Here is an 11,799-nt window from a genome sequence, read left to right as displayed (position 1 = left end):
ATAAGCATAAACATATTTTCCTGCTATCTTGGCAGATCTGTCAAATGCTCGTTATTCATAATCTGAATCTAGTCTTCACTACCAGTTCCCCAGTGTGCATGGACACCTTCAAGTGTCTTAAGGATATAAAAAAATGTAAATTCCAACATAGATTAGTTCTTTAGTTCCAAAATTGAACAGCCTCTTCTTTTGTTTCCAGGTTCTCCAATTATTTTAATTCTTTTGTGGCCATTTCAGTCATAGTATTAAAAGTACCATATTTGCCATTGTTCCATCTTCCTCATAGGTAACATCCTATTGTCTAACCATAGCTGGGCATCTAAAACTATTCTCTGACTTAAACAGAAAAGACATTTCCTGCAAAAATTACTGCCTGAACGTTATGTCTTCTGTTATCAGTCAGATTGCTGACAGGAAGGACCACAAATTTGTATTTGTTGCTCTAGTTTGAGGCAGGACAGGGGTTTAGTGGAAAGCTTAAGATGACCTGTAATGCAGCATGAAAAAATTTAATCTATCAATCACAGCTAAAACGCTTGGGATCAGTGATGACGCAGGCTACCACTGACCTAGGCTCTATGCAGAAAGCATCTTGTTTCAGCAAAACACTACCTGTTAGGAGCTCAGAGACATCTTAAGCTTTTGCATAGAAAACAGCTTCCAGGCACTTTAAGAACTTTTTTATTCTTTAACCAAATTATACAGAATAGCTTGCACTATCTTCCTTCAAGTATGTCAGAATATTAAATTTTTATAATTTGATTTTGCCTTTTCAGCTGTAACTTCCATTTCATACATCTTTACTTCTATGCAAATGGATTCTAACTGCTGCATTGACAAATAAACCATCTAATGATTTTAAAGAGTACATTTCCTTTGTCTCAGAAAGAGATTCTGTCAGATAATCGACTTGATGAGTTGCCTAATTACCAATCAAAACAGTACCTACCTCCAGAAAACACAACTGGATTTGCCTTAGTATTAGTTCACTTATGCACATCTGGTACTACCATTGGTTATCTAGCTGTTTTTGCAGTCTCCCTTCAAGTGTACTCAGAGCAATGGCACCATGAACTTGAGAAGTGAGGAGACTTTCTTGACAACCAGACAACAGCTGAGGAACCCAATTTCAGAACAGACCAGGATACAAATGAACTTTGTGTCCTTCAAAGGCAAGAACAGCTGACAAACAACAGATTTGTGAATGTCAGCAAATGTTACAAAACAGGTTTCAGGCATCCCCTTTGGAGATACAACATCAAAGAATGACATCAAACATAAATGTGCATCTTCTTTAGAAAGAACATCTTTTCAAACATGTCATTGAGAGACATGGAAACATTATTTAGGTAACTAAGTTTGTTAAAAATTACTTTAAAAAATTAAGTATTATTTCAAACTGCTTGTTTTGTCCCTTTCCCCTTTTCTTCTTGAACATTTCCTATAGCAGACAATTAAGAGTCTCATCAGATGTAGCATTTTTTTCTTACCAAAAGCATTTCTAAGCTGAAACTAAGGCTAAAAAACCCAGCCCCTGACGGAATTGTAGAAGAATCAATCTAAACTTTGCAAGAGACATCCAGACACTGTGGCCTATTAGTGTAACTGACCACCTCCAGCCTTGTACAGCATAGTAAAATTTCCTTTAAAGCTAAAGCTTTTATCACTACAGGTCTTTATAATTCACAAGATTATACCTTTTAAGTCATAATACCATTGTTTTACCATCATACTCAGGGAGGGAGGGAAAAACAGTCTGAACAGTAAGTCTTTTATTTCACTGACAGTGTAAATGCCAACACCTCCAGGGGAAGGGGGTGGAGGGAAACACATTTCACCCACAGTAAACAGAAATGCTCAAACTTGCCTAGGTCATAGCTTTTTAACTCGTGACAGCATTCTCCATAGCAAAACAAACACAGCGAGACTGTTACCCTGCGCCCATTAACACTGTGTGGGAATTACACAAACGTAAAACACACTTTCCCCCAAAAAATGTATTAGTTTCAAACCTTAACCAGCTTCTTAGCCCAAACCATATACTTTAAAAGGGGGTAGAAGGCTTGAACTGTGATACGTGTTGAGGGTTTCTACGGCAGTGCCCACGTTTTGGGTCTGCTCCTTTCCAGCTCCCAACAACGCTCGTTACTGCTGTCCAGGCCCCGTCCCTTCACCCCCGATCCTCTCCTTTTACCACCTTGTGGCTTAGACACCCCTCAGAAAACACTGACGAGCATCGTAAAACGGGGACGGGGAAGGCGAGGCCGAGCCACTGCGCGCCCCGACGTTCCCATCTACGCACATCGGGACTCCCCGGGGCTGGGCCGTGCGGGGATGGAATATGACGGCCCCAGCGGCCTCTCTTCGGAGAGGAACCGCTCCTCAGAGAGCGCCCTTTCCCCGTGGGGCCCCCCAGCCATCGGCGGAGGGGCAAGGACAACCCGCCTGCAGCCTCGGCCTCAGCCCGCCACCGCCTCCAGACAAGCACTGCGCACGCGCCCAACATCGCTGCCCGAGCGACGTCAGGATAAGCCAGTAAAGTGAGAGGGGCGTCTCCACCGCTGGCCAATCGCTGAGTGGCATGCCGGGGAGAGGCGGGCCGCGGTGCCGGAGGGGGCATGTGGCGGGCGGTGTCGGAGGCGCGCTGGGTGCTGCGGCCTATCGCCACCGCGGCGGGGGGTGCCCTCCGGCCGGAGCTGCCCCCTCGAGTTGCCGGGGCTCCCCATGGGGGCTGTGCGGTGGCGCGGCACGCGGGAGGTGGCGGAGCCGGGGCGCTGTGGGCGGCGGTGGAGCGGCGCCAGGCAGCAGGTAGGGCCCAGCGAAGGGTGACCTAGCCGGGGGGGGCGGGGCGACCTGCCGGATAAGCCAGCGGGTCCTCTCGGTGCGCGAACACCGGTCGTGGTCCTTGGCTTGCCGCTTGCTACTTCGGTCTGCTTCTCTCACGATTGTTAAACATAATCGTTCTCGAGGTGCTCTCGGAGGGCTCCCACCGCCTCACAGCGAGAGAGGGAGTGCATGTGTCGAGCAGGCCTTCCCTTGCTAGCGAGGCGCTGCCCAAGCGCCCTCCGAGCTGGCGGCTCCGCGGGCGCGAAGCGCCGGTGAACGTGGTGTTGCGGCCTCCGCGCGGGGTAAGGCGCGGGCCTGGTAGGCCCAAGCGTGGTCGTGAGGTGGGGTGTCAAGGAGGCCGCCGACCCCAAGGCCTTCAGCTCTGCCCTGAGCTCTCCGTCTCTGTGAATGGTGCCCTAAGCGAAATGTAACGCCTCGGGATGCAAGTAACTGTTCGGGACGCATGGAATCTCATTCTGCAGCTGCGGGAGGATCCTGGGGGTGCCTGGTGCGATGGAATGGCCCTTACCTTGGCTGAGACCGCAGGCCTGAACCAGCGTCACCTTCTAAGTTCCCGCTGCAAAGCGGGGCCTCGGTGGCTAGCACAGACTGAGCCCGTGTGTAGATACGTACAGGAACTTCTGTGAGGATAGCGGTGCCGAGTTGGAGGTGTGTTTCTCTGATGTATGCTCGCAAAGAAATTTCCCTGTATAGGTAACAGTTTCGGTAGCACGGTGGCTGGTTACGGGTATAAGCATTGTGTGCACAGAGCTGGTTTGTTGTTGTAGCTGTTCTGCAGATCTTCTCTAGCCTAGATCTGACCATGACGTTCAGTGTGGCAGAGTGTGCCTGGAGTTGTTTAGACCATTACTTCTCTAAGCAGGCACTAGAGACTTCACATGTGGCTACCAGGCAAATATTTAACTTTTGTAACTGCTGTGTCTGGAGGAGCTGTGGCCACTGCTAATTTTCTTCATGTGTGACCACAGCAAAAGTTGAAAAAGTGCATGAGTCCCTAAGCTCAAAGGCTTTCATTTACGGAGATCCAATCCAATTTCATATCCCCATTCATGCATATAATTATATGTAGCTATTGTTCTTTTGTTTGGTTTTTTCCTTTATATTGGTAAATATAAAGCTTGGCTTTGTGCTGATGCTTAGTCTGCACTAATGTTCACTTTATAGTGACAGGCATGCATTGCTGACAGATTCAAATTATGCCTTAAGTATGCACACAAGTTGCATCTACCTAATTAGGGCAAATTAGAAATAAACTGATTTCATGGTGTGAACAGAAGGTAGTTGCACTAATTTACTAGTTTCTAAGCTGGCTCGCTTAAACTGTTGAAGGACTAAAGCTTTGTCTACAATATTATAATCCTCTGTGGCAGAACAGGCTAGGGAAAAAGAAAAAGTGGCTTTCCTCAGTGTGAAGATAAAAAGTACCTTCACACTACATCACATCAGTTCCATTTTCAATATATTGATTTAATCTACTTAAGATTTTCAAGTAATTTCATCACCATGTATTATCACAGGCCTGTTGAAAAGCATTGTTCTGAAAGATTTTTAATTTTGTCTGTTTTAATAATGTCTGTTGAAGTACTTAGGTTTCATTCATCTTAATTGACGAATATCTGATGATAGCTTTGACTCTTAAGTACTAACAAGAAATAAGTAAGTAACCTAAAAGAAACTTTGATGTTTTCTAACTGCTATATCTGGTGATAGAGTGTTATTTACCAGAAGAGTGCTTAGTTCTCAATTTAGATGGTTTTAAAAATAATTTTTAAAAATCTGTAGTTGATGTTGCATTATCAGTATCAAACCAAACTCCATAGTGAGTGGCTAGCTTAGGCTATAATTCAGTTCATTGCCATTTTATGTCATCTTAAGTGATTGATTTTTGCAATTAAAAAGATAAATTATATTAATTTTTCTGTCTGTTCCAGATACTGTTCTTCCGAAGTTCAACCTTGACTTTGTTGTAGCTCTGCTGAGGCAAGAAAATGCTAAAGACATCTGTGTCATCCAGCTACCTCCAGAAATAAAATACTGTAATTATTTTATAATTGTGAGCGGATCTTCAACACGACATCTCCATGCAATGGCACATTACTTGCTGAAAATGGTAAGACAGTTCCCACTCCCATCACTGGGTTTTGGGTAGTGGTTTTAAGTGTTGTGAAAGGAATTTCCCCAGGATTGCATGTATAGGGGTATACCAAGCAAGATGACACTAATTATCCTTATTTCATTTAGTCCTGAATACATCTAGCAACTAACTGTACTTTTTTTGCTTTAGCAGTAGTACTCAAAATGTAGAGAATATAGTTTGAAACCAGGCCTCTTGATTGAGAACAGTGATGACATTAGCACAATTTGGTGGCTAGAACAAGAGTGATGTGAAATGGTGATGATGACCTGTGTCCACTTTTGCCTTCCATCCAGCAAGCTCCATAGCTGTTCCCACTCATTGAAAATAGCTTAATCTGACTGTTTTCAAATGCTAATCCCTAAAATTTCCAGGTTCTCAGGTATATTGTAAGGCTGGAAAAAAGATGGCATGTTATGAGGCACAGGATCCCCTCATGGGCTTAATAAAGCAAACTGCTAGTTAATAGCCACCATACTGTGCATGTACAGGAGGAAAGGAGAAGCAGCAGCCGCTGTTCTTGCACGGAAGTCTTGCACTGTTTGGCTTTGGTGGAATGTGAGTTTTTCAGTACAAAAATAGAGATCAGAATAAAAATACAGGTAGAGTTTGGGGATAAGGACCAGACTCGAGGAGGGAGAAACTTTATGGCTACAGTAGCCAGCTGACTGTTAAAAAGCACAGTGGGAGAAATATGACTAGGCCGCATCTCCATCAGCTGTCTGTACTCAACCTGTAGTTTGTCTTCTCTTCACAGACTTTTCTTTTCCCTTCCTGACCCCATTTTTCCTTTGGCTCTTGGTTTTACTTCCTTCCAGTCCCATTAGTTTCAGCTGTGAGACTTGGCGGGGGGGCGGGCGGGATGGTGTTGCTTTTCGGTGCCTTTCTGAGCAGGTGGGGGGAGTTTCTTGTGTTCTCTGCAGGAACTGATGCATCTTTGCAAACTGAAATTTTGCCTCCAGCTAGAAGTTGTATTAGTGTGATTTGAATGTACTAAATTTAAGTGCTTAATATGTACTGTATTACTTGCATAACTCGATAATCTTAAATCAACAGAGCAGGAGAGAGCAATGAATGCCACCCACCCTGCGAAAACATGCCTCTGCTACAACTGGCTGCTCCCTCTGGTGGCTGTAAGAGCAGCTCCTTTGCAAGGGCAGAGCCTCTGGGGAGACGTGGCATCCTCCTGGGCATCCTGAGAAACTGGGAAGCCTGGCCAAGTACTTGGGAGTGGCTGAGCTTGCCTGGCATTGAAAGTTTTCTAAGCAAAAAATAAGCTGAAGCTTAAGATGTAAAGCAGAACAGGTACTCAGGAGTGCTGCTAGGCAGCTGGCTACCTTTACCATTACGGTACCTAAAATGTTATAATAGTGCATGATTTACACTAAAATGGAGAGGTGCTCATGTATGGCATGAGGTCTTTCTGCTTTTCTCCCAGTAGCTTGTAAATGGCAAAATCCCAACAACTGCTTACCCCTTCCCATCTGGTTTCATGTTAGAGGAGGAAACTAACACTTGGCTTTATTATAATCTGTTCACCATTACACAGCTTTTAAAGACAAAGCTGAAGGAAACTTGCAGTGGACATCAGTACTGTGTCCAGCTCTGGAGTCCTCAGCACAGGAAAGATGTGGACCTGTTGGAGAGGATCCAGAGGAGGGCTACAAAAATGATCAGAGGGATGGAACACCTCTCCTGTGAAGAAAGGCTGAGGGAGTTGGGGTTGTTCAGCCTGGAGAGGAGAAGGCTCCAGGGAGACCTTATTGTAGCCTTCCAGTACTTAAAGGGGGCTGATAAGAAAGATGGGGACAGACTTTTTTAGCAGGGCCTGTTGCAATAGGACAAGGGGCAATGGCTTTAAACGAAAAAAGGGCAGATTTAGACTAGATCTAAGGAAGAGAGGCAATGAGGGTGGTGAAACACTGGCACAGGTTGCCCAGAGAGGTGGTAGATGCCCCATCCTTGGAAACATTCGAGGACAGGTTGGACGGGGCTCTGAGCAACCTGCTCTAATTGAAGATGTCCCTGCTTATTGCAGGGGGTTCGACTAGGTGACCTTTAAAGGTCCCTTCCAACCCAAACTACTCTATGATCAGCCTTTCCAACCTCTGTTACATAGGTGATGGTAGTGCATGCTGGGCTCTTTAGTATTTTAAGCAGACTTTCACAGAGTCTTTGACAATTACCTGCTTTTGAGGATATCTCACGACTATCTTAAAGAAAGGAAGGTAGTTCTGAATTACATTTTGAAAGTTTTCTGTTCTGGTTTGCAAACTGGGGCTGTTGTCCAGCAGCTAGTATTGCGTGGGAATGACAGGAAGAGTTGCATTTTGTGATAATTGCTTTCCCAGTGAAATGGGACTCAAGTGTTAGCCAGCCATGCTGATACAACCTGTTATTTTGTATTTTGTCTTTCGTGGCAGAAATTACTGTTAGAGCCATGCAGTTTCACTCTCTGTTGCCTTGTGGCCTTATGCTGAAATAAATGTTGTTTGGTTTGTTGGGTTTTTAATTTCAGGTTGGAAAAGGTTTCCACATTTTTTTGATTGGCTGCTGCTACTAGAAATAAGGCAGAAATTTGAATAAAGGAGGTCTGTGAAGACACAGCTGACTTCATCCCATTTTTTTTCTATTGATGCTTTTTGTAAGGAAATGAGTAGGTTATAGCCAGATATGAAAGAGGACATACTTACGTTTCTAGTTGTCAAATTTCTTTAGCTCTTGTGGGTGCTTAGGTGCTTTATGTGTCAGATGGGGAGAGCTGGGCCTGTCAAGCTGGTGTCTATGAAAGCTACTGTATCGCATAGGGAACCAGCAATCTTGCGCTAGCTGAGCTTTTGCAGTCCAGCTTTGAGCTATCCTCACCCCTCTCTCACAGTGCTTCGTAGCTTGGAAACCTGTGTGCTGGTTGTGTTTTCCTCCCCATCTTGCAATGGGTGTTGAGAGCGTGCTCTCAACAGGGAGGAGGCTTATTTAAATGCCTTCCTCATAGCATGGTTTGAAACCTGTTTTCTCCCTGCCCTCTATCTGAGAAGAGGATAAGCTTGGCACCTCCATTTCTGCATCCTTAACTAGCCACTGTGAAACAACAATGAAAGGTATCTGAAAGGAAATAAAATTTAGTGGTAATGGCAGTTACAAGGAATCTATACCTGAAAGACTAATGCTAAGTAATCACCTTGAGGAAAAAATGGACACCTATAAAATTTGTGGATAACTGTATGGGAATTTTGAGCATTAGAATTCCAGGTTTGATACTAAATCCCATTGAGAAATCTGTACTTATTTTCCACTGCTGCAAGTGTATATTATTCTTTTTTTGTGCAGACCCCAGAACCAACAAGAGTAATCTAACCCACTTCAGATTTAAAACAACTGTAGACAACTCGGCAAAGTCCAGCTTATCTGTTAGGTTTGAGTGCTTTTAAATAAATGCAAAGTATTTAATTTTCTGTCATTGCTTCTCTCTCAGTACAAGCATCACAAAGAAGAAAGTGATCCTCATACTCAGATTGAAGGGAAAGAGACAGACGACTGGCTGTGCATTGATTTTGGTAAATATTTGTGAATGTGACAAATCTGAAGTGCTGCATGAGCTCTTTGTTAAAGGAAGCATCTCACCATGAACCTGGTTGCTGTGGAGAGTTCACAATACTCTGCTGGTTTGGAATTCCTGTTGTTTTTGCTTGAACTCACTGAGATACTAAATAAGTTTTCACTAAAGATCATTGGCACTGAGAAGAAAGCAGTAGCTACTCTTCAGTGGCTAAAACAGGTTTTAATAAATTGGAGATAAAAGTAGTGCAAAGAGAAAAGCTACTTCAGTCCATTTTCTCAGGTTTTCATAATTCCTGTCTGGGGGAGTGGGGACTTTGTGTGCTGCCCTAGTAGTGAACTTTTGAACAGACTTTTCCAGACCATACCATGACATGGGGATAGACCTCAGTCCTAAGAAATTGAGTTTAATTCCTTATTCTACAAGTGTGAAGCTCTCTATGCAAACATAAGAGACTTTGCATTCAGAAAGCATTTCTCCTCCACTGCTAGCTCTAGAATCTCACCCTCTAACTTTGTTTTGGCTTAAAAGAGTGTTGGGTGGGTGAGGAGCACTGCAGCCAGTAATGTTAAGCCTTGGTTGCTTTACTGTCAATGATTTTTGATAGTTATAACTGAAAACAGACCGACATTTAAGGGCATAACTAGAAAAAAAACTGCATTAGTACACTGGAATTAATGTTGTCTATTATTGTTTGCACAGAATTAATGAAAACCTGTAAGAAAAAACCTTATTACATCAAAGTTTGGACCTGCTTCATTATAAAAACCACCTGAGAAGTGTGAGCAGCACACCTAAGGAAAATTACTTGGCTATAGCTGAATGTTGTTGGTAATATAGGAAAGCTGAAAGTCCATCTATAACCTTAGGGAGGGGACTCTTTCAAGAAAAATTTCTTTCGGCTTACTTCCTTCTGTCCCCTAGAAGTCATAACTTTGGCCTGGAGTCTTGTGATAGTGTTTTAATTTAAACGAGAGTGTTGTCCCTCTCATTCTCCTATCTGGCGAGTCTTGGATGCTTATGAAGGACTGACCAGTTCCTGACTGTTCAAGAACTGGAACCAGCAGCTTAAGAAGAGACCTCCAGCTGACCTGTTCTATCTCGCCAGAATGGGGATTGAAAGACTTTAACTCTTTGTGCAACTGGAATTGTAGTTGTGGTTTACAGTTCATGTTAATTTATTGTGACTCTCTCTTCTGTGCAGGTAGCATAGTGGTGCATTTTATGCTGCCAGAGACACGAGAGGCTTATGAATTGGAGAAGCTATGGACCCTCGGTTCCTATGATGACCAGTTAGCACAAATGACTCCACAGTTGCTGCCGGAAGACTTTATATTTGGACTGACTCCTAACAGCAGTGATCATCTTGAGACAAGAACTTAATGCAGCTGCTGGGTGAAAAAAGAAATGAGTCTCTTAACAGATCCGAGAGACATAGAGTTTTGATTACTGACTTAACAGTCACTAGTTGATCAGTATGAAACAGTGTATTTATTAGATGTGCCTAGGTAAAGTTCTGAACAAGCTACAAAAATGACCGGAATCACAGAATCACGTAGGTTGGAAAAGACCCTTAAGATCAAGTCCAACCATAAAATGTCAAAGAAGGAATCCTATCATAAGGGAGCTTCCTGTGAGAGTCACTGTCTCAATGGAGTTTGCAGTGAGACGAGTGGGGCAAAGACATCTGCCTAAAAACTCATGCTCAGCCTCTACATTATTTGTTTTTCTAGTATCTTTGAAAGACGTGCCTGTAGTGGCAGCGCAAGAAAGACTTGAGTGCTGCAAGGAAAAATTACATGAAGTAATGATGAGGCTTCTTGTATTAAGCCATTTGCTTCTGGTCATGATGAAACAACTCATGCTCTGAGTTGAAGGAGAAGAGAAAATAGACTGGTGCTACCAAGCACTTAAAAGCCAAGAGCAGCAGTGACAAATGAATGTGTCTTGAGTTAACAGAACAGCAACTCAGTTTTTCAGCCAAGGCCAATCTGTTTTAAATAATAAATGAAAAAAAAAAACCTGAAGAGCTTCATGTTAAAACATTCAGCTCATTCTAAGTGTGCAGTTGACCCCTCTCCTAGTTTTTCTTGCACCTAGTTTCTGGAAAAGGCACTGAGGCAACATGCTGTTGCAGTGTAAACCTTCAGCTCCTTTGAAGTGTGTGAAAGTTCTAAAGGAAGCCTTTAGTCACTGAGCATTACTTGCTGCTAACGGACTGTTCAGCGCTTTCAGAAGTTGGTGTGCAGCATGTTCTTTGACTGCTGCATGGTCTGATAAGCAAAGAGCTTCAAGATGGTAAGAAAACTTGCCTGTGTCAAACAAGATTCTTTTCTCCACTACAGGACAGGGCTTCCATTGTTAGCTTAGGAGCTTTTCCTTCTGGAGAAGCTTGCTCTGCCATGCATCAGGAAGCAGGAGCCCTGAGGGCAACTGCCTTTTTTCCTCCCATAGCCCCACAAACTACTTGAAGCTCTGTCTGCATCTCTTCCCTGCACAGCAGCTGCTCAAAGAACATGACCTTGGTTTTTTTTCTTGTGTGGTTGTGGTTTTTAGGGGGGAGGGGTACATGTTTGGGTCAGTTGGTTGTTTTTAAAACAAAAGCCTTCTCCGTTTCACACTGGTCATGTTTTCTTGCTGTGTCTAGGCTCTGTTTTTTCAGGAGTAACTGCCTCTGAGTTCACCTGCTCTTTGATATTACTTGTAGCTAAACTATGCAGATGAAACATCTTTGCTCACAAAATAAAGGTATGGTGGTAAATCTGACTGCAAAGAAAGGTTTTCAAAATGTTTAATGATACTTGGCAATAAGTAATCCACAGGGGGGAAGCTAACCTTGGCTGTCTTGCAGAGTGATGGGTTCTAAATCAGGCTTTTCCTCCTAGGAGGGATACATAGGTGTTAACTTTGGATCATCCCCTGAAACCGTTTGCCTTTTGCTGCTGCTGCTGAAGATAAGTAATACTAGCTGAATGGAGGCAAGTTTGGCAAATGTTAGGCCATTGTGTGAACCCACGTTTAGTGACCAGAACCACACACTGTGTCCTGTCTCAAAGAGCACAGTAACAAAAGCAGCACCCAGAAAAGAACAATAAGAGGTAGGGAACAGCTTCTGTGTAAATAGACTAGGGCTCTTGCAGCTGGAAAGGGATATTAGTTTGTAAGACAAAACACACCAAAAAAGAGAATCAAGTGAACTTAACTTAAGAGACACAAAAGAGTAAAATAAACAAAATAAATAACTGAATTTACTGACAAAGCA

The 11,799-nt window shown here is 43.5% G+C and overlaps 1 protein-coding gene across 1 annotated transcript; it reads left to right on the top strand.

Moving 5' to 3' along the window:
• Positions 1-2,618: 2,618 nt before the first annotated feature.
• MALSU1 (mitochondrial assembly of ribosomal large subunit 1) lies at positions 2,619-9,920 on the top strand (the record flags this gene model as incomplete). The annotated part of the gene is made up of 4 exons (XM_081996395.1): positions 2,619-2,808; positions 4,779-4,957; positions 8,454-8,535; positions 9,742-9,920. The coding sequence occupies 4 exons, from the start codon at positions 2,619-2,621 to the stop codon at positions 9,918-9,920; spliced, it is 630 nt and encodes a 209-aa protein (XP_081852521.1).
• Positions 9,921-11,799: the final 1,879 nt, after the last annotated feature.

The sequence above is a fragment of the Phaethon aethereus genome, assembly GCF_964289735.1.
Source record: "Phaethon aethereus genome assembly, chromosome: 2".
Lineage (NCBI taxonomy): Eukaryota > Metazoa > Chordata > Aves > Phaethontiformes > Phaethontidae > Phaethon > Phaethon aethereus.
Note: the sequence above shows the minus strand (reverse complement) of the source record. Positions and strands in the feature narration are given on the sequence as shown.